The following is a 27824-nucleotide window of genomic DNA, read 5'->3' on the forward strand; positions in this document are numbered from 1 at the left end:
CACTGTAACAGTAATCAGAAACAACTCACATCCATGAATAGAAAACTGATTAAATTGCTATTACTTGTAGCTCAAAAACTCTCCAAGGAAAACAGGGAGTCCCTTCCAAGGCATACAAAGTCCTACACGATCTATAATCCTTCATCCTCCTTCCTAAACCATCTCTTCCCTCTATTCACTGCCTATTGGCCTCCTAGCCTTCAACTCGAACTACTTTAGGCCTTTGCTGTACTGTGCCTCAGAAGTTGGTGTGGCTCTCACTTGCTCCAGTGTCACCATGAGGCCTTAGACCAGTCCTTACACAAAAGCAACCAATCCCCTATCCTTCTGTATCATTATTCTCTGTATCATTTATTACCCACCTGGTGTTTACTCCTTTCCTTTCCAGAACTTTAGCTCAATGAAGATAGACTGTTCACTTCTATATTCCAAACCTAACAGTACCTGGCACACTGAAGGAGCACACAAGTTTAATGCATAAATTATGCAACATCCAAGCAACTTAATAGTATGCAACTTTAAAAAAGTGCCATTTTTACTTATGTAAAAGATCTCTAAAGATATTTAATGAGAAAACCAAGGCTTATGTATTTGTGTTAAGAGAAAAAAGGAGGGTCTCCTTGATGGCTCATTAGTAAAGAACCCGCCTGCCAATGCAGGGGACATGAGTTCGATCCCTGGTCCAGGAAGATCCCAAATGCAGCGGGGCAAGCCCATTGCTACAACTACTAAGCCTGCACTCTTGAGGCGCCATGAGAAGCCACTGCAACGAGAAGCACATGTACCACAACTAGAGGAGCTCCAACTTCCCGCAACCAGAGAAGGCCGGACTGCAGCAACCAAGACCTGCTGCTGCTGCTGCGTCGCTTCAGTCGTGTCCAACTCTGTGCGACCCCATAGACGGCAGCCCACCAGGCTCCGCCGCCCCTGGGATTCTCCAGGCAAGAACACTGGAGTGGGTTGCCATTTCCTTCTCCAAAGCATGAAAGTGCAAAGTGAAAGTGAAGTCGCTCAGTCATGCCTGACTCTTAGCGACCCTGTGGACTGTAGCCTAACAGGCTCCTCCGTCCATGGGATTTTCCAAGCAAGAGTACTGGAGTGGGGTGCCATTGCCTTCTCCCAACCAAGACCTAGCACAGCCATAAATAAATAATTCTTTTTAAAAAGAAAAAAGGAGAGTGGGACTTCCCTGGCGGTCCAATGGTTAGGACTCAGAGCTTTCACGGCCGGGTACCAGGTTCAATCAATGATTAGGCAAAAAAGATTCCAGAAGCCACACAGTGCAGCCAAAAGAAGGAAAAAGTATCTCATGTACAAATGACGACAATGGTTGCTTTTGGGGAGGTAACTGGGTGGCTCAGAGCCTTCTTGCTATATACACCAAATCAAAGTGAAATGAAATGGAAAATAGGTTAGGCTAGCAGCCTGTGGGAAATGGGAAAAGCATTAGCTTTGGCAACTGGCCTTGAGGGTTGAAGAGTTATTTGGCTACTACACTCTGTGTTCTACAATTACCCTTCTATCCAGCATCTTTTCCCCATTAAGTCTGGAAAGAAAATAACCAAGTTATTAACACCAACACCAGCCAAGCCCCCATTATTTCTACTTTAACCATGCCTTCATCACAACTTCCCAGCTATAAAATTACATACACATCTTCTAGGCTATACAACCGTGCCCTGTAAAGGTCTCCAAGCAATTAATTGCTCAGAGCCAGATCTAGTGAATTCTTTGCTACTGTCCTTCATTGAAAACTCACTGCCAACATGTCAGCTTTACAGCTTTCAATTCCTACTTAGCTTACTATATCCTGGAAAACACTCGACTTCAAGATAGGCTACACAATGATGAAAATCACAATACCACACTATCATTCATTTAACCTAGTCACAAACCGCTATTATTTCAAGAACCCCTCAAATTTTCTTCTCAATGGAGGGGACATGGCAAAACACAGCATTGCACTGTGTCTTGATACTTAGCTGAGTTCAAAGCCTGAAGGAGAACTACAAAAGTGAGGTCCTAAGTCATGCTTTACTTACTTTTACACCAGGAGTGCCAACCAAGTAGGTTCTATGTCCAAAGCACTGTGTCTGACATGTTCAATTAGCTACCAGGTTAATAATTTAGAGTTAAATATAAACCAGCATTTTTCAAATCAATCACACAATCCACTTAGCAGTCTCAACCTTGAAGTGTTTTTTTTTTTAAAGGTGCACTGTGCCAGCCAGTTCATCATTAAGATGAATAACAAATGTGGGTACAGAGTTGTCATGGCTACAAAAAAGGTGTTGACCTACATACCCTATACTCCGTTTCTTGTAAGGGTAAACAGAATTTTCTGTGCTTATTAAATTCATTTTTTGCCCCTAACCCCTCTTCCATATTTTTATCCTCTCACAACTAATCTCTAGGATGCTGCTAGTAATCCATCCCAAAGCTACAAAATTAATGACTCCTACTCTTGGCTCAGAACTCCCACTTCCACAAATTATCAGGACTGTTTATTCTCTGCAGATTTATTGTTGAGTTAACTTATCTTTATGTAATACAGAACAAGTAAAGCTGACCAAGTGCAACAAACAAGCCTGCTGATTACACATAGCTTTACGGCAACCATGTAATGCAGCCAGTTGTCAAAATTCCAAAAACAAAAACGTCCAAACTTTGAACATACTAATGATCATTCAAACCAGTAAATATGAGGCAGATCAGTATTCCCAACTGTACTGTTATCCAGTAATAGTTGGAAAGTGTCAGAAACAAGGACAGATAGCGGTGCCATCGGCACTAAAAAGAATTTTTTGCATCAAGGCTAGAGAATAAATACCTGGTAAAAGCTTGACCAGAAAACTCAAAATTAACTGTCACTACCCTATGATGCTTAAAGTCCAAATAAACATGTCTACTGGTGCTAATATTCTGAAGTCTATCAGATGCTGCCAAAAAGTGACTACAGCGAGGGGTTGCTAAATATAGGTTGAATTTACAGAACTGCTTTAGTCTCATTAACATTTCTGACATCTTTACTTTGCACCAGCCTGGCAAAATAAGATGGAAGTATGTTGGTTTTCAGGAACTGAAGAAACCTAACTTGGGAATTAATATCTGGGAATTAAAATCAGAAACCTAACTTGGGAATTAATATCTCTGCTCAGAATAAGGCAATTCATTTGAAGAGACAGAGGAGATTATCTAGGCTGGAAAATTTTGCAAAGCTGGTTTACATAAAGGTGTTTTGTTCCAAATTGAGACAATTCCTCTAACATGCAAAAGTTTTGATATAAAACTGGTTAATGTTTGAAAACAAAAGAACATTGAGTATAACTTTCTAGAATGGAGAGCTCTAATTTGATACCACCCCATCTAACAGCCTGATAACCTCTAGTAGGCTTTTGTAAAATCAGCTTCTCCAGCATCAAGTCCAACTACTTCTTACTTAGTTCCTGGTATGCTCACTTATAACAAGTCAGTGGTCCCTACGGCCTGACATAAGAAGTTAGTCTTATTGATAACATCTAAGAATATCAGCTCTAAGAGAACTTAGGGACTTGTCTTGATGCATCATCCATGCTGTTTAGGGAGACCCAACTTGAATTCTTACCATCTGACCCAAAGCTCTAAGGGTAAAAAGTAATTTTCCAAATGTGTGTGTATATATATATATATATTTATTAATTATGGTTAAGACTTAACATCATTAACTTTAAATGTAGGTCTGCATGAATATGGTTAATACCAAGGTTGACTCCTGAAGCATACCAAATTAAGGAGTATTAATATTGAACACAAATCAAGAATCTAATTAGAAACATTTTATTTTAAATGTGCCAAATAAAAATCCACATTTTCAGACCATAGGATGTTAATACATTCAACAAAAATTTGTATTATCTTACTGCTGTAAATTTACAGAGTAATAGTCCAGATCCATTTTGATTAGATGGTTGAAATACCCTCCCTAAGTTACACTTTACAGACATCACGAATCCCTTATAATAATGTAAACAAAATAACTTTTCCCTAAAAGGTGAACTTGAGCACTTCAGTCCACTCTTTCAGGACTTGCACTTCTTCTCGGACTTCCTGATGGGGAACGACTAAAAAGAAAAAAATATTTAAGTTTGGAACCAATTAGTGTCTAACAAAACTCTTCTCGCATATATGTCAGGGTAAAACTAAAAAAAAAAAAAAACCTGTTAGGTTTAACAGCCTCTTCACTAATTAATCTTACAAAACTTAGGTAAAGATAACTATTTGCTTTTTGGAGATTTTGGGGGGAGGTCATCTAAGAAACTCTATTTAGTATTTTAACATATAGCACCAATTCTCCAAAGAGCTCAGGGAAGTAGGCAGTAAGCAAAATTCTGCAGAGGCCACACTTGACAGTTAAGATATAGCAACAAATTATTTAGCTTACCTTCTTTTTGGAGATGGAGATCTGGACTTTGATCGGCTGTCAAAACATGAAAAGGTTGTGTTTTACTTTTATGTGAAAAGTACTATCCAACCCCTTCAGTTACAATACAATGAACCCCCAAAATGTCCTGAGCTTAAACTACACTGCAGTTAAACTGGAAAAGAAAAACCCTACCAATTTTTTTGGCTAAAAGTCAATCTTCTAACACTTGTTCTTCATAAAATAATCTTTCATACTCTAAGCACAATGATCCCAGAATGCTTCTCCATACATCTATCAAATCCAACACAGGCCTCTTAATATAACCCCAAATTCACCAACTTTTCATTATAGCTTGGACATGACATAACCCCAAATTCACCAGCTTTTCACTACAGCTTGATATGCCCTTGCCTAGAAAGTCAGCCAGAACAGGCCACGTACAAAGCAAGTTATAAAGTTTGGTTTACTAATAAGGTAACTGTGTTCCTCCTCAGCTTACTTCTAAGCTCACAGCTAACAAATTGCAATAATTCAAAAACACTTTGAACTCTGGATATTGGTGCCATGTAACTAAAAGAGCATCAATGAGATTTTTACTCTACCTGCTTCTAGGCCGTGAAAGAGACCTGGATCTTGATCTCGACCTGGACCGGGATCTTAATAAAAGCAAACACATTTACACCAATTAGTCCACGGGAATAATTTCCTTAAATACCTTCTGAGCACCTTTGAAGGTAGGCTAGGAAGGGGCTAAAACTGTCCAAAATGCCCTATCAGTCTAAGACTGGACAAATACTTGGAACTACCATTTCAAAAATCTATCATGAGTTTCTGTACAGATGTACAATATTCTTAAACAGAGTGTAGTATCCAAGAGAAATTTGTGGTATTTGAGAAAACTGGTGTTAAAAGAAAAAATATCAACCTCCTGAATGGAAACTTTGTTTCTTTAAGTTCAGTGAAAACTCCTATGACTGGGTAAAGCTGTGTTCATGGATCAACAAACTATCATGGTTCAGGACCATCAATCTGTAAAAAATGAGGCTGACATACACATCTTGAGGTCCTGTAACCAAGTTAAATGCATTTATCTGGAGTCCAAGTTTCTCAAACCTGGAATTTATAAAGACTATGCTATTACTGAGTAGCAATAATTCTCAGTAGCATTCCCTACCACTGACACGAGTAGCATTATCAATTCCTTTCATTATCTAGAATGTTATCCATTTCCATAACCTTTGAAAACAAAAAAATGCTGAGGGGTCTAATTTGATTTTTAACTTCTCAAGTTTCAGTGTCTAAACCAAATATCTGGTCAAACAAGCCACATTCAATCTATGTGTGAGTGATTGAGTGAGTGAGTGAAGTCGCTCAGTCGTGTCCGACTCTTTTCGACCCCATAGACTATAGCCTACCAGGCTCCTCCATGGGATCTTCCAGGCAAGAGTACTGGAGTGGGTTGCCATTTCCTTCTCCACAATCTATGTGTGTATTACCCTAAATTTTCCATGGTCTCAACCTTCAAAAAAAGAAAAACTTTAACTTGCTTCTAAATTTCTTTCTGGTTCTAATGGGCCTTTTTATCAGGGACCAAGTAACTATCATCTTTTAGTGCTATTATCATTTGTCTATAAACTGACTTATGGGTAAATGAGAGTAGATCTAAACAGATATAAGCTGACATCAGAAGTTTTCAACATGTTTACCCAGAGTGTTCACTGGAATGATTTGAGGATTTATGCCTTAGACCTCCCTCTATCACCTCTGTAACACCCTTAAAATCTTTAGTTGGGCTTTTCTTCATTTGGACATGTTCACAGTCAACTTTTTTCCCAAATATCTTCTGAAGCATTCCATTTCAATTAGGTCCATAAGATACTCCACCGCTGTCATTAAGACGGGACAATCCAAATACAAATAAGGGGGAAAAAAGGTGCTACATACTGGAAATACCTCGATCCTTTTATAGAACCAGACCTAGATCGTCTGAGTGAAGCTGATCTTGATCTACGAAGAGACACAGATCTTGATCGCCGAGGAGATGCTGACCTTGACCTAAACATTAAATCAAAGTAATTTCAATTTGATTCCAATTAAACTTCACCACTTCTTACAAGCTGAAGTTAAACAAGATCTCTCACCTCCTTCCCCTGCTCCTGCTGCGTGAGCGAGAGTATCGTCTACCTCTGGATCTCGAATGTGATCTAGACCGTGACCTATTTTTCAAGTCAGAAAAAAACATAATATTAGATGGCAACTCCTTTTAGAGTCTGTGTGCCTCTGCTGAAACCAAATCTCAAAACTATTTAAATTTAGTGTCTCATTTGGAAATAAACTCTGGGCCTATTAGTTGTCGTTTTTTTTTTTTAAACTACCTAAAAAAAGATTTGTTAAAAGCTCAATTACATTTTAGATTAACATAATATAAAACACTATAATGTGTATTTAAAATAAACCTTGCAAGTTTGCAGGTCGACCCTCTTTGGCCCATGGTCTAGTAGATCTAGACGATCTAGAAGTATCTATAGCCGATCGCTGCATCTAGATGTTTTCTTCAATCTACACGACGATCAAACTGACAGCCAAATGAGCCAGGTGAGGCTTGATTGACGCAAGAAGATTTTTCTAGTTGGGAATGTGGTCAATCTGGTGTTCCTCTTTCTAAACCGGAGGGGCCCCCAATTGTAAGCCAAATTTACTGTTACGGCGATCACCGTCTCAAATTTTCTGCCCTTTAAAGAATAAGGTGAAGCTAGGTGTAGATGACTCGAGGGGATCTGGCCTCTTATGCTGATCACCTCAAGGTCTAGGAGGATCTTAATTGTCGGATTTGCAAGGCGCCTCAGCATGATATCATAAGGCTCGTGACATTCTGAATCAAGGCGACTGACTCAAACGAAGAAACCTGAAAGGTTTTGACCAGGTTGATTATTAATACATTAACATTTCTTTAATTAAACAAAAATTGTAAAATACACCTGTAACAATTAACATTCAAGTTTACAGAAAAATACTTTTGTGCCTTGCTAATAAAAAAGTTACTTGATTAACTACTACACTAACCATTCCTTTATTAAAATAAATACCTGCTTCTTCTTCGGCGGCTATAGCGATGACAATCATAAGCATAATGTCCCTTTTCGCCACACTCATAGCATCTATCATTGGGATCAAAGGGACGTCGGGCAGGTGGTCTATCAAATCGAGATCTCCGAGGCATGCCTGTTGATAGTTCAACTCTCACTCGGGAACCACAAATAACCCTACAAAAAACAACAAAAAAACTGTAACGCTAAAAAAAAAAAAAAAGTGAGCTCTATATTTAGAACCTTTCACTCTCTTTGCCCTCAGAAGCTCCAGCTATATCTTTATAAGTCCTTCAAACGTCACTTTTGCTTTCAGTTCCTGTCTTCATAAAGTGATCAGCTAATTGTTTAAAAACTCCTCCAGACTACAGAATTCAAGCCTGGCACAGGAACATTCTCACCAAGTTCTCACTTACTTTCCATCCAGGCCTCGAACTGCATCTTCTGCATCTCTAGGGTCTTCAAATTCCACAAAGGCAAATCCTGGAGGATTTCTGGCAATCCACACAGTTCTCAAAGGCCCATAATAACTGAAAGCCCTTTCTAACTCTCCTTTGCCAGCACCAGTTCCCAGGTTACCAACATACACCTTGGTTTCTGTTTAAAAAACGCAAAGAAAAGAGCGCACGTTATGCAAATAATCTGGCCCAAGTTTGAATTCTTTGCTTAAATTCATCTTTAACAGTGCAAAACATATTTAATACTCTATCAAGGGCTAATTTTAGTCTTAAAACCAATGAAGTTCGTACATTTCTGAAAAGCTAAAGCGTACGACCAAGTTCTTAACATTCAATGGAGGCGGGGGGCCCGCGGGAAACCTCCAAATACGAGCACAGCAGCGTGGTAGGATACTCCGAGGCATGGGGCGGACTCCGCCCCGGTCCCGCCCCCGAGTCCCGGCAGCCCCAGGCACACCGAGAACGCGCGGGCCGGCGGCGGCAGCGGCGTCCTCGGTGAGCGGGCCCCAGCGGAAGGCGGACCGGGAGCGGGGCTGCGCCGACTCCAGTACTCTGCAGCAAGCGCCCCAAGCGCAAGCTCGCCCGTGACTCCAGCTCCCCGCCTCAGAAACGATAAACCGTGCTCAAAAAAGCCAAAAGAGGAAAACCAGCCGCCAGACTTAAAAATCACGCTTCCATTCCCACTCAGCAATCAGACCGTTTGACAAGAATGCGCAGCTCGAAACTGCCAGTTTTCTAAGTCTTAAATTCATCCTTTCTTTTACGGCTGCGACCACATCTGTCAGCTAAAGTGGCGGGAAAGCGCCAAAGAAATGCGCCACCATGGTCGTCAATGTGCGCAAAATGGCAGCCGAGGGCGGGGGGGGGACGGGCGGGCAGGCGGGCGGCTCGAAGAAGGGCAACAACAAAACAGTAATCGAGGGCCTGGCTCGGGCAGGGCGGGAGACTAAGATGCCCAAGAACTGAAAGATACCCGCCAGAGGCCTACCTCAGCCACCCGCTGTCCTCCCGCGATACCCCGCCGCCGCCGCCTCCAGCTTCGTATGGTGTGCGCCGAAGCCGCCATTACGCACGCGGAATAACCGTCTCCCAACCGCCGAGCCAACCTCACGACCTCTAAATACTCACTACACCTACAGCAACCTCCCTTGCTGGCCCCCAGCCTCTTACCTCCTCCGTACCGCCCGTAGCGCGACATGATGACTGGCCTGCGAGCTGGGCTCTTTCAGCTCGCAGCGCCCAGAGAACGATCAACACAAAACCAACCAAACCGCCTCACTCGCCAACGGTCCCAGCGGCACTACGAGGAAGCGCCTGGGTTCGCGCTTATATATGCGGCGGCTGGGTTTCGTTGCGCATGCGTCATCACGACGTTCTGCGCGGCACAAAGGAGCTGGGCGGAAACAGCAGAGAAGCGGTGCGGAGGGAACTGATGGGGTGGAAACGCGAATCCTGGGCGGAGGGATACGTTTCCATGGCAACGCGGCGATCCAGTCTGTAAACCCTTGGCCCTTCCCCACGTTGTCCCGCCCCCTCCCCTCCCCCCTTTCCCTGTGTCCTCCTAATTTTCCTTCCCTCGGTCTCCTCCCCGCCCCCCGCCTTCAGTTACCCACCCTCGCATCTAGGGACCCTTAGCTGTGGTAATCTTCCTTCAGGTGCACTCGGCAGGCCTCATGAAAGGCTTTAAGATTTAACCGCTGATGTTGCTGCTGTCGCCTCCTTTCTGCTGGGGGACCTGACCTCGACTGCTACTAATTGATCTCTGGGGCTCGTCAGAGGTAATCGAAAGCTTGGGCCAGGGTGAGAACCCCCTAAATCCCGACATTCTGAGTAGTGGTCCTCAAAACCACCATGGGCCTCAAAAGGGGTGACGCCCCCCAAGGGACCGCCAGCCCTGAACCGACCCTTCTGCCTCTTTCGAACCGGCCACCAGTTTTCCCCAACACGGTCCGAGTTCTCGGAGTCAGGGGACAAAGAAGTAGAGGGTCCCCCCACCCACCTCCTTTTACTGAAATCGCGACATAACCCTAAATCCTTAAATCATTTGTGGTAGTGGCGATTCTGAAATCATTTGCATTTGACGCACAAAGTGATATCTGTGCCTCCTTTCTAGTGCTTTCTGCTTTGCACTGTAGTACCACATCTCATCCACTAATACTGTATCCTGAGGATGGGGAGTTCCTTAAGTCGTCTCTGAGTAAGCAGCCTTGCTGCTCAGTCATTCTATATATCAAATAAATGAAAATCTTTTCTTTATTAGAATCGCTTAAAAATGCAGTTTCAATTTTATACAGTGTATTTGCCAGACACCAGCTCTATAAATACAAATTTCACTTTTTTACCATATATTTAAAAAAAGGCATTGCACTGTGAATACTTGGAATACATGAGTTGGAAATGTTCCACGAAACAAGAGGAAATTCTTAGGTATTTCTATTTTTTTTTTTTTCATCTGCTGTAACTTCACTTGGTATGTATAGATGTGGGATACACAGTACAGGAGAAAGGGGACTTAGTTAAATTAACATGTATTCAGGTAAATAAAAAATGAATTCTCTCACAGTAATGCTAAGAATTTACATTATTTCCATAACTTTTCAAATTATGGAAGGAATTGGTCTACCTCAAGAAAATCTTTAGTGAGAAAATAGAAGTTTCATCGTTTGTTATGTTTGTTCGCCCTTATTTTTTTGTTGTTATCTGCTTAACAGAGTTCTTCTTAAAAGTATTAACAATACCGATCCTTTACATACTCATTTATATATACTTTAAATAGAAAGAGCATAGGTACAAAGCATAGGTAATTTTAAAAAGATAGTGCTTATTCTACTGCATAGTTTCTCATAGACTTCAATAAATATTTTGGGGGCTTTGAATACAAAGTCTACTGTACAAAAGAATTTTTGAGCAAATAACAGTGTAAACAGTATGAAAAGAAGCAACTGTCCAACTTACAACAAACTGATTTCAAGCACATTAAAGGGAAAGGGGTAAACCTGGACTGGCTTGTCTGATTCTGTAACTAAGTCTCTCATTAGAGGAGGGACAATTCTAGGCTAGGCTTTGCTAACCTCATGGCCATGAAAAAATAACAGTCCTGAGTACTACTTTTGTACCCTGTTATATTGAAAACTTTCTTCTTTAAAAACAATTCTTTTCAACTAAATGTCAGTCCAATCAGGGAGATTTTTTTGTACAGTTCTTTTATTTCTACTGATTGTTTTTAAATCAGTTTCACATAAATTTCTTCCCTCTAGAATTCTGTATTAATTTAAGGTCAAATTCCCAGTTTCAATTTGAATGTAAACGTTAATTCAATTCAACAAATATTCTAATATATCCTATATGACTTTTTAAAATCTTAAGTTTCTGTTGTTAAGTATTAATATTATTAGTTTATGAAGGGAGGGGTCATCCTTTTGAAAGCTGCAGCTTTCAAAATATATCTACATTCCTTAGATTCAGTGTTTCCAGAGAAACATTAGAGAAATATTCACCTTTTCTAATGGAAGGAAATACGAAAAGAGGATTTAATGTTGACTGCCTATAATAAAATGAAGCAAAACAAAGGAATTAACCAGAAAAAAAGAAGTATTCACCTTTTATCTAACTTTATTTTTAGTTTCACTTTTAAGTCATTGTCATCATTTTACTTGAATGTGAAAACTTTAAAACAAGAAAAACAATTTTAGACCTTTTGCTACATGTATTACTTTTTAGTAAGAGATAATCTTTATTTTAGAATAGTGTTACCAACAGTGGTTCCGCCCACCCCCCCCCCACCCCCTGCCAAGGCTTTCAGGATGTTAGTTCCCCCACCAGGGATTGAACCTGGGCCCTCAACAGTGAAAATGCAAAGTCCTAACCACTGGACCTCCAATATATTTATGTATGTTCTGTGTATATTTGTCCTGAGATGAATCCAAACAACTGTGTTCAATCACAACTTCCTTTTCTCAACATTTCATACTCGGCTATTCCTTCTGGAATATCTTAAAATTCTGGGAAGAAACAATTATTAGAGGCAGATTTATAAGTCTTTCATACTGTACATTAGCTAAGTACTAGACTGCAGTTAGTACTGAAGTACATAGGAGGGAGAGGAGAACAACAGAACAGCCAGGCTTCAGCAATACGTGAACCGTGAACTTCCTGATGTTCAAGCTGGTTTTAGAAAAGGCAGAGGAACCAGAGATCAAATTGCCAACATCCACTAGATCATCAAAAAAGCAAGAGAGTTCCAGAAAAACATCTATTTCTGCTTTATTGACTATGCCAAAGCCTTTGACTGTGTGGATCACAATCAACTGTGGAAAATTCTGAAAGAGATGGGAATACCAGACCACCTGACCTGCCTCTTGAGAAATCTGTATGCAGATCAGGAAGCAACAGTTAGAACTGGACATGGGACAACAGACTGGTTCCAAATAGGGAAAGGAGTACGTCAAGGCTGTATATTGTCACCCTGTTTATTTAACTTATATGCAGAGTACATCATGAGAAACGCTGGGCTGGAGGAAGCACAAGCTGGAATCAAGATTGCCGGGAGAAATATCAATAACCTCAAATATGCAGATGACACCACCCTTATGGCAGAAAGCAAAGAACTAAAGAGCCTCTTGATGAAAGTGGAAGAGGAGAGTGAAAAAGTTGGCTTAAAGCTCAACGTTCAGAAAACTAAGATCATGGCATCTGGTCCTATTACTTCATGGGAAATAGATGGGGAAACAGTGGAAACAGTGTCTGACTTTATTTTTCTGGGCTCCAAAATCACTGCAGATGGTGATTGCACCCATGAAATTAAAAGACACTCTTTGGAAGGAAAGTTATGACCAACCTAGATAGCATATTCAAAAGCAGAGATATCACTTTGCCAACAAAGGTCCATCTAGTCAAGGCTATGGTTTTTCCAGTGGTCATGTATGGGTGTGAGAGATGGACTGTGAAGAAGGCTGAGTGCCAAAGAATTGATGCTTTTGAACTGTGGTGTTGGAGAAGACTCTTGAGAGTCCCTTGGACTGCAAGGAGATCCAACCAGTCCATTCTGAAGGAGATCAGCCCTGGGATTTCTTTGGAAGGACTGATGCTAAAGCTGAAACTCTAATACTTTGGCCACCTCATGCGAAGAGTTGACTCATTGGAAAAGACTCTGATGCTGGGAGGGATTGGGGGCAGGAGGAGAAGGGGACAACAGAGGATGAGATGGCTGGATGGCATCACCAACTCGATGGACATGAGTTTGAGTGAACTCCGGGAGTTGGTGATGGACAGGGAGGCCTGGTGTGCTGCAATTCATGGGGTCGCAAAGAGTCAGACACGACTGACTGACTGAACTGAACTGAAGGAATAAATCCGGAACAGGGAAGTTGTGATTCAAGAGTGCCCCACTGATACAAATACTACCTAAATGGATGGTTTAGGCATTTGGAGCAATCCAGGAAGAATGAGGCTTTCTGAGGAATGCCTCTTGTGTTAAAAAGTGTGAAACTATTAACTGTCATCAAGCCCTAAACCAATCACTTGTGTTGTTCCTTCTTTAAGAAAGACAAAGTGACTCGATCAGCTTAATGTCGTAATTAGAGCTAGACTAGCTTAGACTTGGACACGACTGAGCGACTTCAGTTTCACTTTTCACTTTCATGCATTGGAGAAGGAAATGGCAACCCACTCCAGTGTTCTTGCCTGGAGAATTCTAGGGACGGGGGAGCCTGGTGGGCTTCCGTCTATGGGGTCGCACAGAGTTGGACACGACTGAAGTGACTTAGCAGCAGCAGCAACTTAGAGTTTAACACTTAGCACTATCTAAAAATTTAATATGATCTGGGCACTTGGACAAAATTGAAATTTCCACAAAGCCAGGGACAAAACTCTGAAACATGTGGTGACCATCCTTCAGTGGCCACTCCTAAGTTGTCTTTCTTCACCCAATGACTGCAGGAAGAGCAGTTGTCACTTTTCTTCTTTGACTGAATGCACATAGAGAAAAATCATCTGACACATATAACATGCAAAAATTCGAAAGGTTTTTCATGAAAAGTAAATCCCCAGGAATCCCAAAATCACACCCTGAAACATTCTTAAAGGTTCTATACAAAGGTATTTGCCTGTGGAATGGGGAGATAGGTGTTTGTGAGCAATGTGGAAATTGTCACTTTTATTACCAAATGTAGCCTTGGAGGCTAATTTCTATGAGATAAGGGAGTTATCGGGAGAAGGCAAGGGCACCCCACTCCAGTACTGTTGCCTGGAAAATCCCATGGATGGAGGAGCCTGGTGGGCTGCAGTCCATGGGGTTGCTAAGAGTCGGACACGACTGAGTGACTTCACTTTCACTTTCCACTTTCATGAATTGGAGAAGGAAATGGCAACCCACTCCAGTGTTCTTGCCTGAAGAATCCCATGGACGGAGAAGCCTGGTGGGCTGCCGTCTATGGGGTTGCACAGAGTTGGACACGACTGAAGTGACTTAGCAGCAGCAGCAGCAGCAGGGAGTTATCTGGTGGTCCTGTGGTTAGAACTTTCTCTTCCACTGCTGGGTTCGATCTCTGATTGGGGGACCAAGATCCTGCAAGCAGCACAGTCAAAAACATAAAATGAAACATTAAAAAAAAGATTTTAGGGACTTCCCTGTTGTTCCAGTGGCTAAGACTCCTCGTTCCCATTGCAGGGGGCCCAGTTGGATCCCTGGTCAGGGAACTAGATCCCACTTGCCTCAGTTTAGTGTTCGAATGCCACAACTAAAAGATCCTGCATGCTGTATTTGGTGCAGTGAAATAAATTTTTAAAAACTTTTAAAAATGGATAAAATCTATTTCAAAGCTAATGGCAAATGGATGCATATGGTATAACTCTCAAATAGATAATTAAAGTAAGATTGTATATGAAAGAAATGCCTTGAAATTCAGAGGTAAGAGGACTTCTCTACCAGATCACTAGTCTAACCACCTCATTTTTCAAATGAGACTAAACCTAGAATTGCAGCGTGATGAGTGCAGTGGTTCCCAAATCCTACTACAAAGACGGTCCGTCTGTCTGAGCTTGAATGAGAATGTCTTCAGTCTCAGAAAAATATAAATTATTGCCAACCACTCTTTATTGGGGAAAACCATCCTTTATTTATTATGTCTATTTTTTTCTGTTGAAATATTCCTCCCATCATTTTTTAAAGTGAAAGAATGCTAAGAACTTAAAAAAAAAATCTCATGTGTTTTCTTGATAGAAAAAGTGTGTCCTCTCTGTCCCCCAATTTTTTCAGACCTATCTAATTCTCCAAATTCAAGGATCCAGAATCTCTAGTAAAGAACAAAGCATGACTTGACCCAATAAAAAATAGAGAAAAAATCAGACAGTAAGAAATCAAAGTAAAAGCAGGGAAAATGTCTGTCCTTAATAAAAATGCAATTTAAAACAGCATGCTATTTCTATAAGGAGTGCAGCGAAATTGCCACTTAAACACACTAATGGGAATGCGAAATAATACATTTGAGGAGGTCAATTTGGCAATATGTTTTAAAATTATTAAGTTACATGTATATTTTGGACTAGTAATCTTACTTCCTGGAATTAACCATAGATGCACATAAAGATTTATCTGGAAAAATGTTGGTAAGATATTATCTTTTCAAAAGTTGCAAGTAATTTGAAAATCAAACATAAAGCATTGGTTAAATGTTGTTGTTCAGTTGCTAAGTCTTGTCTGACTCTTTGTGACCCCAAGGACAGCAGGCTTCCCTGTCCTTCACCATCTCCCAGAGTGTGCTCAGATTCGTGTTCATTGAGTTGGTGATGCTGTCTAACCATCTCATCCTTTGTTGCCCACTTCTTTTGCCTTCAGTTCTTTCCCAGCATCTGGATCTCTGCCAGTGTGTCAGCTCTTTGCATCACATGGCCAAAATATTGGAGCTTCAGCTTTAGCATCAGTCTTTCTAGTGAATATTCAGGATTGATTTCCTTTAGGATTGACTGCTTTAATCTTGCAGTCCAAGGGACTCTCAAGGGTCTTCTCCAGTACCACAGTTTGAAAGCATCAATTCTTCAGCGCTCAACCGTCTTTATGGTCCAGATCTCACATCCGTACATGACTGCTGGAAAAACCATAACTTTGACTGGATGCACCTTTGTCAGCAAAGTGATGTCTTTGATTTTTTAATACACTGTCTAGATTTATCATGGCTTTTCTTCCAAGGAGCAAGTGTCTTAATTTCATGGCCACCATCACTGTCTGCAGTGATTTTGGAGCCCAAGAAAATAAAATCTGTCACTGCTTCCACTTTTCCCCCATCTGTTTGTTATGAAGTTGATATGAGTGGATTCCATGATCTTAATTTTCTTAATGTTGAGTTTTAGGTCAGCTTTTTCACTCTCCTCTATCATCTTCATCAAGATATTCTTTAGTTCCTTTTCACCTGCTGCCATTAGAGTGGTGTCATTTGTATATCTGAGGTTGTTGATATTTCTCCTGGCAATCTTTCTGGGTTTTTTGTTTTGTTTTGTTTTGTTTTTATTGGCTGTGCTAGGTCTTTGTCACTGTGCAAGGACTTTCTCTAGTTGCCATGAGTGAGGTCTACTCTCTAGTTTGAGTGTGCGGGCTTCTCATTGCAACAGCTTCTCTGTTCAACTTCAGTTTTTTCGTCGTTAGTGGTTGGGGCATAGACTTGGATTACTGTGATATTGATGGTTTGCCTTGGAAATGAACAGAGATCATTCTGTCATTTTTGAGATTGCACCTAGGTACTGCATTTCAGACTCTTGTTGACTACGAGGGCTACTCCATTTCTTCTAAGGGATTCTTGCTCACAGTAATGGATACAATGGTCATCTGTATTAAATTCTCCCATTCCCATCCATTTTAGGTCACTGATTCCTAAGATGTCAATATTTCACTCTTGCCATCTCCTGCTTGACCATGTCCAATATACCTTGATTCATAGACCTAACATTCCAGGTTCGTGTGCGGTATTGTTCTTGACAGCATTGTACTTTACTTTCACTACCAGACACATCCACAACTGAGCAGCATATCCACTTTGGCCCAGTTGCTTCATTCTTTCTGAAGCTATTAGTAATTGCCCTCCGCTCTTCCCTAGTAGCGTATGGAACACCTTCCAATCTGGGGGCTCATCTTTTGGTGTCATATCTTTCTACCTTATCATACTGTTCATGGGGTTTTAGTGGCAAGAATACTGGAGTGGTTTGCCATTCCCTCCTCCAGTGGGCCACGTTTTGTCAGAACTCTCTACTGTGACGTGTCCATCTTGGGTGGCCCTGTATGCCATGGCTCATAACTTCATTGAGTTATGCTAACCAGTTCACCACAACAAGGCTGTGATCATGAAGGGGTGATTAAATGCTATGGCACATAAATTGGTTACATATATTATGATCATGGACAGGGAGGCCTGGCGTGCTGCGATTCATGGGGTCGCAAAGAGTCGGACACGACTGAGCGACTGAACTGAAATGAACTGAATTATGACCATTAAGAACCACATTGTAGAATTCTTCAATGTCAGAAAAATGTTAATATTATGTAATTAAGTAAGAAAGCAGATTTCAAAATGATATGCATGCACAGAATAATTCTGGTTTTGTAAAAATAAATTATATTAATAAAGTAATTTAAGTTTTCTTGTTTTATTTTTCTGCATTTTACAATGTCCTATAATTTTTCTTTTTAAATTAAGAGGCTTGGAGACAAAGGAGTTCCAAGTTTGATCTGAGAATCACTGTTTAGTAGTTGTGTTAATTGGAACATGTGGCTCTACTTGTCATTCTAGGTTTAAGATTTTGCAAAAGAAAACATGGGTTTTAATGATGCTGTCTGTGGGTGCATGGTATCATGAATGTAGTTTCCATGGTTTTGGTTATTTAAATTTTTTTTCTGTTACGACTGAATTGCTTCTAGTAAAAAATTGAATGTAATCTAAATACAAATAAATATAAATATTTTAAGTGGAAGTCGTAATGGAGGAATTAAACAGGATAGTTAATCTAGGGAGAATCTTGTGTTAGTATGTAACCTCCCACACTGTTAACTGTGGTTGCCTCTGGGAAGTGAAATTTGGTTGAAGATAGAAAAGGGCCTTCATCATTTAACTGTACAGTGAGGTCTTCTGTATTGTTTGCAGGTTTTGTGTTTTTATAAACAAATATAATACTTTTGTAATAGTGCTTCAACGTTATAATGTGCCCTTCTCCCACAATCTCTGCTGAATTTACTCAACTTTATCTTCCCTCTCGCCTCTAACCTCTTGATTTACTCTATGTGAGTTTATCACAGTGTGAGATCCTCAAGGGCAGGGACTTTGTTTTACTCTCTGATGCATTCCTATTGTCTGGCATTGTGCCTGGCCTGTACAGCACTACATTCTCAGTATTTCTGGAATTAATTAATTCTACTAAGAAACTATTTCACATGTTTGTTGCTCATTTAATATTTACAAAGCATTTCCCCTATGGCTCAGCTGGTAAAGAATCCTCCTGCAATGTGGGAGACCTGGGTTTGATCCCTGGGTTGGGAAGATTCCCTGGAGAAGGGAAAGGCTTACCCATTCCAGTATTCTGGCCTGGAGAATTCCATGGACTGTATATTCCACGGGGTCGCAAAGAGTTGGACACGACTGAGAGACTTTCACATTGCATTATCTAACATTGCATAGATAGATATTTAGGTTCCAAATCTGAACCTCTGATTCTCAGTCCATAGAGATTTCTTTTGCACCGCACTGCCTTCCTAGAAGTAACTTGTTTTGGCTTTTTCTCAACTCTTTGAGAGTTGTAGTGAAACATTTATTTTACGTTATAAAAATCTGCTTGTGAAACCTGCAGATTACTACCATTTTACTGTGGGACACTGTTGGTATTTAAAGCAACAACAACAATAAAAACTACTATATTCTAGAATAGCTCTTTTTTTAAATCCATTTTTAAATTGAAGTATAATTGATATACAATATTATATAGGGAAAAGGTATACAATGTAGTGATTCACAATTTTTAAAGGTTAAGCTTCATTTATAGTTATTGTAAAACTGTACTGTATATTTCCCATGTTGTACAGAACATCCTTGTAGTTTATTTTATACCCTATAGTTTATACCTCTTAATCTCCTACTCCTATAATGCCCCCCTGCCTTTTCTCTCTTCACTGGTAACCACTAGTTTGTTCTCACTATCTATGAATCTGCTTCTTGTTTGTTATATTCACTAGTTTGTTATATTTTTTAGAGTCCACATTTAAGTGATAACATACGGTATTTGTCTTGCCATATCTGACGTTTCACTTAGCATTATGCCCTCCAAGTCCATCCATGTTGCTGCAGATGCAAAATTTCATTCTTTTTATGGCTAGTAGTATTCCAATTGGAGAAGGCAGTGGCACCCCACTCCAGTACTCTTGCCTGGAATATCCCATGGACGGAGAGCCTGGTAGGCTGCAGACCATGGGGTCTCGAAGAGTCGGACACGACTGAGCGACTTCACTTTCACTTTTCACTTTCATGCATTGGAGAAGGAAATAGCAACCCACTCCAGTGTTCTTGCCTGGAGAATCCCAGGGACGGGGGAGCCTGGTGGGCCGCTGTCTATGGGGTCACACAGAGTCGGACACGACTGAAGCGACTTAGCAGCAGCAGCAGCAGTATTCCAGTGTGTATAAATATATGTATATACATATGTGTGCATACTCATTTGCTCATTTGTGTTCAACTTTTTGTGACCCCATGGAGTGTAGCCCACCAGGTTTCTCTGTCCATGGAATTTTCTAGGCAAGAATACTGGAGTGGGTTGCCATTTCCTACTCCAAGGAATCTTTCCTACCCAGGGATCAAACCCAGGTCTCCTACATTGTAGGCAGATTCTTTACCATCTGAGCCATCAAGGAAGCCTATATATACATACATATATATCACATCTTCTTTATCCATTCATCTATTGATGGACAGTTACATTGCTTCTGTATCTTGGCAGTTGTAAATAATGCTGCTTTGAAAATCGGGGTGCATATATCTTTTTGAATTAGTACTTTTGGTTTTTTCTAGTGTATACCCAGGAGTGGAATTGCTGGATCATATGGTAGTTCTATTTTTATTTTTTTTGGGAAACCTCCAGGCTGTTTTCCATAGTGGCTGCACTAATTTACATTCCCACCCGGGTTCCCTTTTCTTTTTTTTTCTTAATATATATATTTTATTGAATATAGTTAACTTACAATGTTTCAGGTGCACAGCGAGATGATTCAGTTGTACATATACACATACAATATTTTTCAAATTATTTTCCATTATAGGTTATTATAAGATATTGACTATAGTTTCCTGTGCTATACACTAAACTTTTGTTGCTTGTTGCATATCCATTTTTTAAATTAGAATTTATCATTCTATTCATACTAAGTCAAACAAGTGGAATCAAGATGTCATAAATTTTTTAGGCAAAAACTCATAAGTTTTCTAAAATATATATGTTATACATACTTATATATATATATATGTATACAAATATTTTTCTACTATGCTTGATAAAGGCTTGAGAAATAACATCAAAGAAAAGAAGAGATGGAGAAATTGGAAAACTTAAACTAAATGAAATGGGAGCACTGAATATGTAATAGAAAAAGTGAAGCTAGATAAAAGTAAAATATCATCATAGAGTCCAGTTGCTTTTAAATATGGCTGCTCTTTAGAAATATATCTGGAGCTTTGGAGGAAAAAAAAAACAATATGTGGGCATTTGTATTTTTCAAAAAATTCGAAGATAATTCTGATATGCATCTGGATTTAAAAAACTGATTACTGGTTTTTCTGTTAAATGGTAGTTTTGGTGATATAGAATGATGTTTACCAGCTTTCACAATCAAAAAGGATGATTATAATTTCAAGCCATAATGGGGGCATGGTTAACCTAACAATATAAAGTAATTATATACAATTTGGAGGGGGGGCATCAAGCAGAGTGATGGTAAGTGGAAGTGCATACATGCACATGTTTTCATCTACCCAGCCAGTCTATGTCTTTTGGTTGGTGCATTTAATCCATTTACATTTAAGGTAATTATCGATATATACGATCCTATTACTCTTTTAATTGGGTTTATTTTATGTAGGTCTTTTTCTTCTCTTGTGCTTCCTGCTTTAGCATTTGTCATACAGCTGGTTTGGTGGTGCTGAATTCTCTTAATTTTTGCTTGTCTGGAAAGCTTTTGATTTCTCCATCAAATCTGAATGGAGAATAGTCAGACAAAAAGAGTAGAGCCAGACTCTACCCAGCCAAGTCTTGCTGGGTAGAGTATTCTCGGCTGTAGGTTCTTCCCTTTCATCACTTTAAATACATTGTGCCATTCCCTTCTGGTTTGTAGAGTTTGTTGAGAAATTAGCTGATAACCTGATGGGAGTTCTCTTGTATGTTATTTGTCGTTTTTCCCTTGTTGCTTTTAATGTTTTATCTTTATCTTTAATTTTTGTCAGTTTGATTAATATGTGTTTCAGTGTGTTCCTCCTTGGGTTTATCCTGCTTGGGACTCTCTGTGCTTCTTGGACTTAGTTGACTATTTCCTTTGCCATGTGAGGGAAGTTTTCAGCTATTATAAAAATATTTTCTCAGGTCCTTTTTCACTCTCTTCTCCTTCTGGAACTCCTATAATGCGAATGTTGGTGTGCTTAATGTTGTCCCAGAAGTCTCTTAGGCTGTCTTCATTTTTTTTTTTTTTGTTATTCTTTTTCCTATGTTTGGTTCTGTGGCAGTGATTTCCACCATTCTGTTCTCCAGGTCATTTATCCATTCTTCTGCCTCAGTTATTCTGCTATTGATTCCTCCTAGTATAGTATTCATCTCTGTTTATTTAGTCTTTAGTTATTCTAGGTCTTTTATAAGCATTTCTTGTATCTTCTCTGTTGTTTTCCCAAAATCCTGGATCATCTTCACTATCATTATTCTGAATTCTTTTTCTGGAGGGTTGCTTATCTCCACTTCATTTAGTTGTTTTTCTGGGGTTTTGTCTTGTCCCTTCATGGGGGACATAACTTTCTGCTTTTTCATCTCAATTACCTTCCTGTAATGTGGTTTTTGTTCTAGCCGCTTTGGCATTGTGGTTCTTCTTGCTTTTTTTATCTGCCCTCTGATGGAGGAGGCTAAGAGACTTGAGTAAGCTTCCTGATGGTAGGGTCTGATGGGAAAACTGAGTCTTGCTGTGGTGGACAGGGCCTTCCTCAGTTCAGTTCAGTTCAGTCGCTCAGTCATGTCCAACTCTTTGCGACCCCATGAACTGCAGCATGCCAGGCCTCCCTGTCCATCACCAACTCCCAGAGTCCACCCAAACCCATGTCCATTGAGTCAGTGATGCCATCCAACCATCACATCCTCTGTTGCCCCCTTTTCCTTCTGTCCTCAATCTTTCCCAGCATCAGGGTTTTTTCCAGTGAGTCAGCTCTTCGCATCAGGTGGCCTAAGTATTGAGCGTTTCAGTTTCAACATCCATCCTTCCAATGAACACCCAGGACTGATCTGCTTTAGGATAGATTGGTTGGATCTCCTTGCAGTCCAAGGGACTCTCAAGAGTCTTCTCCAACACCACAGTTCAAAAGCATCAATTCTTCGGCGCTCAGCTTTCTTTATAGTCCAACTCTCACATCCATACATGACCACTGGAAAAACCACAGCCTTGGCTAGACGGACCTTTGTTGACAAAGTAATGTCTCTGCTTTTGAATATGCTGTCTAGGTGGTCATAACTTTCCTTCCAAGGAGTAAGCATCATTTAATTTAATGGGTGCAGTCACCATCTGCAATGATTTTGGAGCCCAGAAAAATAAAGTCAGCCACTGTTTCCCCATGTATTTGCCATGAAGTGATGGGACCAGATGCCATGATCTTAGTTTTCTGAACGTTGAGCTTTAAGCCAACTTTTTCACTCTCCACTTTCACTTTTATCAAGAGGCTCTTTAGTTCTTATTTGCTTTCTGGCATAAGGGTGGTGTCATCTGCATATCTGAGGTTATTGATATTTCTCCCGGCAATCTTGATTCCAGCTTGTGCTTCCTCCAGCCCAGCGTTTCTCATGATGTACTCTGCATATAAGTTAAATAAGCAGGGTGACAATATACAGCCTTGATGTACTCCTTTTCCTATTTGGAACCAGTCTGTTGTTCCATGTCCAGTTCTAACTGTTGCTTCCTGACCTGCATAAAGGTTTCTCAAGATGCCAGGTGGTCTGGTATTCCTATCTCTTTCAGAATTTTCCACAGTTGATTGTGATCCACACAGGCAAAGGCTTTGGCATAGTCAATAAAGCAGAAATAGATGTTTTTCTGGAACTCTTGCTTTTTTGATGATCTAGTGGATGTTGGCAATTTGATCTCTGGTTCCTCTGCCTTTTCTAAAACCAGCTTGAACATAGCTTTAATCAAATTATCTGCTGATGGGTTAGGTTGCACTCCCTCCCTGTTAGTTGTTTGGCCTGAGGCTACCCAGCCCTGGGGTGTAGGAGCTCTATGGTAGGGTTAGTGGCCACCTCCAAGAGGGCTTACGCCAAGGGGAACCTTCCCAGACTGCTGCTACCAGTGCCCCCTCCCTGTGATGAGCCCCTGCCAATTCATGGCTCCACAGGAGACCCTCCAACACTATCAGGTAGTTTTGGTTCAGTCTCCTGTGAGGTCACTGCTCCTTTCCTCTGGGTCTTGGTGTGGGCAAGATTTTGTTTGTGGCTTCCAAGCCTGGAGTCTCTGTTTCCCCCAGTCCTGTGCAAGTCCTATAATCAAATCCTGTTGGCCTTCAAGGTCAGATTCCTTGGGAATTCCCAGTCCCGTTTTTGGATCCCTTGGCTGGGAAGGCTGATGTGGCGTTCAGAACCTTCACAACAGTTGGAGAATTTCTTTGGCACTATTGTTCTCTGGTTTGTGGGTCACTCACCGGGTGGGTTTGAAATTTGATTTTGTGGTGATTGTGTCCCTCCTATCATCTCACTGAGGCTTCTTCTTTGTCTTTGGACATAGGGTATCTTTTTTGGTGGGTTCCAGCACCCTCCTGTCTAGTTCAATAGCTAGTTGTGATTTTGGTGCTCTTGGAGGAGAAGATGAGTGCACATCCTTCTACTCAACCAACTTGAACAGGGTTCCCTTTTCTTTACATCCTCGGCAACATTTATCATTTATGTACTTTTTGATGATAGCCATTCTGACAAATCAAATGTGGTTTTGATTTGCATTTCCCTGATGGCTAATGATGTTGAGCATCTTTTCATGTGTGCGTGTTGGCCATCCGCATTTCCTCTCTGGAAAAATGTCTATTCATATCTTCTGTCCATTTTTAAAATTAGGTTGTTTGAGTTTGTTTGTTGTTGTGTTTTTGATGTTGAGTTGTATGAACTGTTTATATTTGTGGGATATTAACCCCTTATCAGTCATACCACTTGCAAATATTTTCTGCCATTCAGTAAGTTGTCTTTTAGTATTGTCAGTGATTTCCTATGCTGTGCAAAAGCTTTTACATTTAATTAGGTTCCGTTTGTTTATTTTTGGTTTTATTTCCTTTGCTCTTGGAGATAGCTCAAAAAAAATACTGCTACAATTTATGTCAAAGAGTGTTCTGCCTATGTTTTCTTCTAGGAGTTTTATGGTATCTGGTCTTATATTTAGGTATTTAGGTCTTTAATCCATTTTCAATTTATTTTTATATATGATGTAAGAGAATATTTTAATTTCATTCTTTTACATGTGGCTGTCTAGTTTTTCCAGCACCAGTTATTGAAGAGACTGCCTTTTTCTTCTTTGTATATTCTTCCTCCTTTGTCATAGATTAATTGACAGTAAGCCCACAGGTTTATTTCTGTGTTCTCTATTCTGTTCTCCATTGATCTATGTATCTGTTTTTGAGACAGTGCCATACTGTTTTCTTTTTAAATTTTATTGTTTGTTTATTTATTTATTTTTGGCTGCACTCATTGCAGTACATGGACTTTTTGTAGTTGTGGCAAGCAGAGGCTGCTCTCTAGTTTGTGGTGCATGGGCTTTTCATTGCGGTGGCTTCTCTTGTTGCAGAGCATGGGCTTTAGAGTGTGGGCTTAGTAGTTGTGGTGCAAGGGCTTAGTTGCCCCACAGCTGGTGGAGTTTTCCTGGACCAGGGATCAAATGCATGTCCCCTGTATTGGCAGGCAGATTCTTAACCACTGGACTGCAAGGGAGGTACAGTACTATACTGTTTTGATGACTGTATCTTTGTAGTATAGTCTGAAGTTGGGGGTGTGGATTCTTCCAGGTTTGTTCTTCTTAAGATTGTTTTGGCTATTTGGGGTCTTTTGTGTCTCCATTCAAATTTTAAAATTATTTGTTCTAAAAATTTTTTTTGTTCTATTTCTGTGAAAAATGCCGTAAGTATTTTGATAGGGATAGTACTTGAATCTATAGATTGCCTTGGGTAGTGTGGTCATTTTAGCAGTATTAATTCTTCCAATCCAAGAACACAGTATATCTTTCCATCAGTTTGTGTTGTCTTCAATTTCTTTCATCAGTGTTTCTGAGTATAGAGATATAAATATACCCTTCTTAGGTAGATTTATTCCTAGGTATTTTGTTCTTTTTAGTACAGTGGTAAATGGGAATTTTTTTAAATTTCTCTTTATGATAGTTCATTATTACTTAGAAAAGCAGCAGATTTCTATATATTAATTTTGTATCCTTCAGCTCTACTGAATTCATTGATGATCTTTGGTAATTTTCTGGTGGCATCTTTAAGATTTTCTATGTCTAGTATTATGTCATCTGTAAACAGTGACAGTTTTACTTCTTCCTTTCCAATTTGAATTCCTTTTATTTCTTTTTCTTCTCTGATTGCTATGGCTAGGATTTCCAAAACTATGTTGAATAAAAGTGGTGAGACTGGGCATCCTTGTCTTGTTCCTGAGTAAATGCTTTCAGCTTGTCACCATGGAGTATGATGTTAGCTGTAGATTTGTCATAATGGCCTTTATATGTTTATGCTATTGCCAGGTATCTGGTATTGGATTTGTTTCTCTGGAGAACTAATATAGTGTATTACACCATAAACAATTTTCCAAGTCATTAAATATTCTATAATCTTATAGATCTTATAGAATCTATTTGCATAGATTTTGATTATATGGGTATCCTCTGTTGTAAGAAATTTAGATTATTTTCATTTTCATATTATAAATAATGCTGAAGTGTATACAACTTGTATAGATGCACATCCCTGACTATTTCTTTAGAATAATTCCATAAATGAAATGAGAGTCAGAGTATTAAAAAATATAAAAGTTTTAAAGCATGTTGCCAAATAACTCTCCAAAAGGGTTATAGCCATTTATACACCTCCCTAATTAACCTACAAGGGTATTTGATTCTCTACTTTCATTAATATTGGATGTTATCATATTTTTAACCTGCAAAGTTTGTTTTTTTAATGGATTTCTTTTCATTTGTATTTTGTTGATTTACAGTGAAATTGAACATTATGCTCACTGGCAATTTGTTTCTGTCCTTTGCTGATTTTTCTGTTGGAGTGTTTCTTCTATCTAATTGATTCATGGCAATTCTTAATATATTAAGAACTTTAGTTATTTGTATTCACTGTTAAAATTTTCAGACTCTTATAGATTTTTTTCAGAACCATACATTTTTAATTGATATATTCTTGACATAAAACATTGTGTAAGTTTATGGTTTACAGTAAGTTGATCTGATATATTTGGATATTGCAGTATGGTTACCACTGTAGAGTTAGCTAACACATCTATCATGTTACATAATTATCATTTCTATTTTGTGGTGAGAACAATTAAAATCTAGTCTCTCAGACACTTAGAAGTTTATAATACAATATTGTTGACTATAATCACTATGCTGTGCAGTAGATTTCCAGGATTTATTTATCTACTAGTTACAAGTTTATACATTTCTCCAGTTTCCCTATCTCCCAGCCTCTGATAACCACCATTCTACTCTCTGTTGCTGCAAGTTTAGCTTTTTCTTTTTATAAAAAAGTTTTTAAACAAAGTATTTACAGTGTTGTATTAATTTCTGTTATGCACCAAAGGAATTCTGTCCATAGGGTCACACAGAGTCAGACGCAACTGAAGCAATTTAGCATGCATGCACACAGCATATATGTGTGTGTGTGTGTTTATATATATGTATGTATATATGGCTTGTAGCCCATCAGTCTCTTCTGTCCATGGTATTCTCCAGGCAAGAATACTGGAGTGGATTGCTGTGCTCTCCTCCAGGGGGTCTTCCCGACCCAGAGATTGAACCCAAGTCTCTTATGTCTCCTGCATTGGCAGCTGGTTTCTTTACCAGTAGTACCACTTGGGAAGCCTATACATGTGCAGACCCCAGACTTCCAGTCCATTCCCCCAACTTCCCATCTTCTCCTTGGCAACCACAGTCTCTTCTCTATGTCTGTGAAGACTCTTAGAGTTTTAACAGCAATTGATTATTTCATTCTGAATTTATCTTAGTAAATCAGAAACTGTCATAGTCATATGATATTCATTTAGTTTAATGAGTAAGAGGCAGGCACTGTACTCTGTGATGAAGACAGACATGAAAGATGTGTTCAGAGCTGAGCCTTTTAGATAAATGTGTAATTAACTTAGCTTTACAATGAATTATGATAATAGTTGCTAATACTGAAGCATAACTAAACCTTAAGGTTTAAAAACAAGCAATTTAAGTAGAATAGTATCTTTGAGGCTGTTATCTCCCTTTATTTATTTTTTTAATATATAACATATTTTCCCTATTTTCTCTTCCCACTTTATAAAAATCTGTATCCCTTCTGCTTTTCTCTTTCTTTTCCTTTGATTATTCTCCTCTGTTTCATTTTCCCCTCCTGTCATTTAACATATAAAAACACAAAATTGAAGTAC

At 39.6% G+C, this 27824-nt stretch overlaps 3 protein-coding genes across 7 annotated transcripts in view; 2 read left to right on the forward strand and 1 right to left on the reverse strand.

The window, feature by feature from the left end:
* Positions 1-3800: 3800 nt before the first annotated feature.
* On the reverse strand, positions 3801-9297 carry SRSF7 (serine and arginine rich splicing factor 7). Of its 3 annotated transcripts, none has more exons than XM_061432129.1 (8): positions 9117-9297; positions 7905-8085; positions 7489-7665; positions 6544-6618; positions 6356-6457; positions 5005-5058; positions 4421-4456; positions 3801-4100 (listed from the first exon to the last, which is right to left on the reverse strand). In XM_061432129.1, exons 1-8 carry the CDS (start codon positions 9142-9144, stop codon positions 4046-4048), a joined length of 708 nt encoding a protein of 235 aa, XP_061288113.1. In that variant the 5' UTR covers positions 9145-9297; the 3' UTR covers positions 3801-4045. The 3 variants fall into 3 exon arrangements, with proteins under 3 accessions (XP_061288113.1, XP_061288115.1, XP_061288112.1); XM_061432131.1 differs by having other exon boundaries at positions 6380-6457; positions 9117-9270; XM_061432128.1 differs by having other exon boundaries at positions 6347-6457; positions 9117-9270.
* A 152-nt stretch (positions 9298-9449) lies between these two features.
* GEMIN6 (gem nuclear organelle associated protein 6) overlaps positions 9450-27824 on the forward strand; it is a 40790-nt gene continuing 22415 nt past the window's right edge. For 2 of the 3 annotated variants that reach the window (XM_061432132.1, XM_061432134.1), the window contains exon 1: positions 9450-9724. The gene's annotated coding sequence lies outside the window, so the exon portion shown is untranslated. The remainder of the gene's footprint in view (positions 9725-27824) is intronic. The other variant, XM_061432133.1, reaches the window with a different exon arrangement.
* The window catches only part of LOC133256901 (tetratricopeptide repeat protein 39B-like), a 21087-nt gene continuing 2924 nt past the window's right edge, over positions 9662-27824 (forward strand). The window contains exon 1 of the mRNA XM_061432121.1: positions 9662-9746. The gene's annotated coding sequence lies outside the window, so the exon portion shown is untranslated. The remainder of the gene's footprint in view (positions 9747-27824) is intronic.

This window comes from Bos javanicus, chromosome 11 (genome assembly GCF_032452875.1).
Source record: "Bos javanicus breed banteng chromosome 11, ARS-OSU_banteng_1.0, whole genome shotgun sequence".
NCBI lineage: Eukaryota > Metazoa > Chordata > Mammalia > Artiodactyla > Bovidae > Bos > Bos javanicus.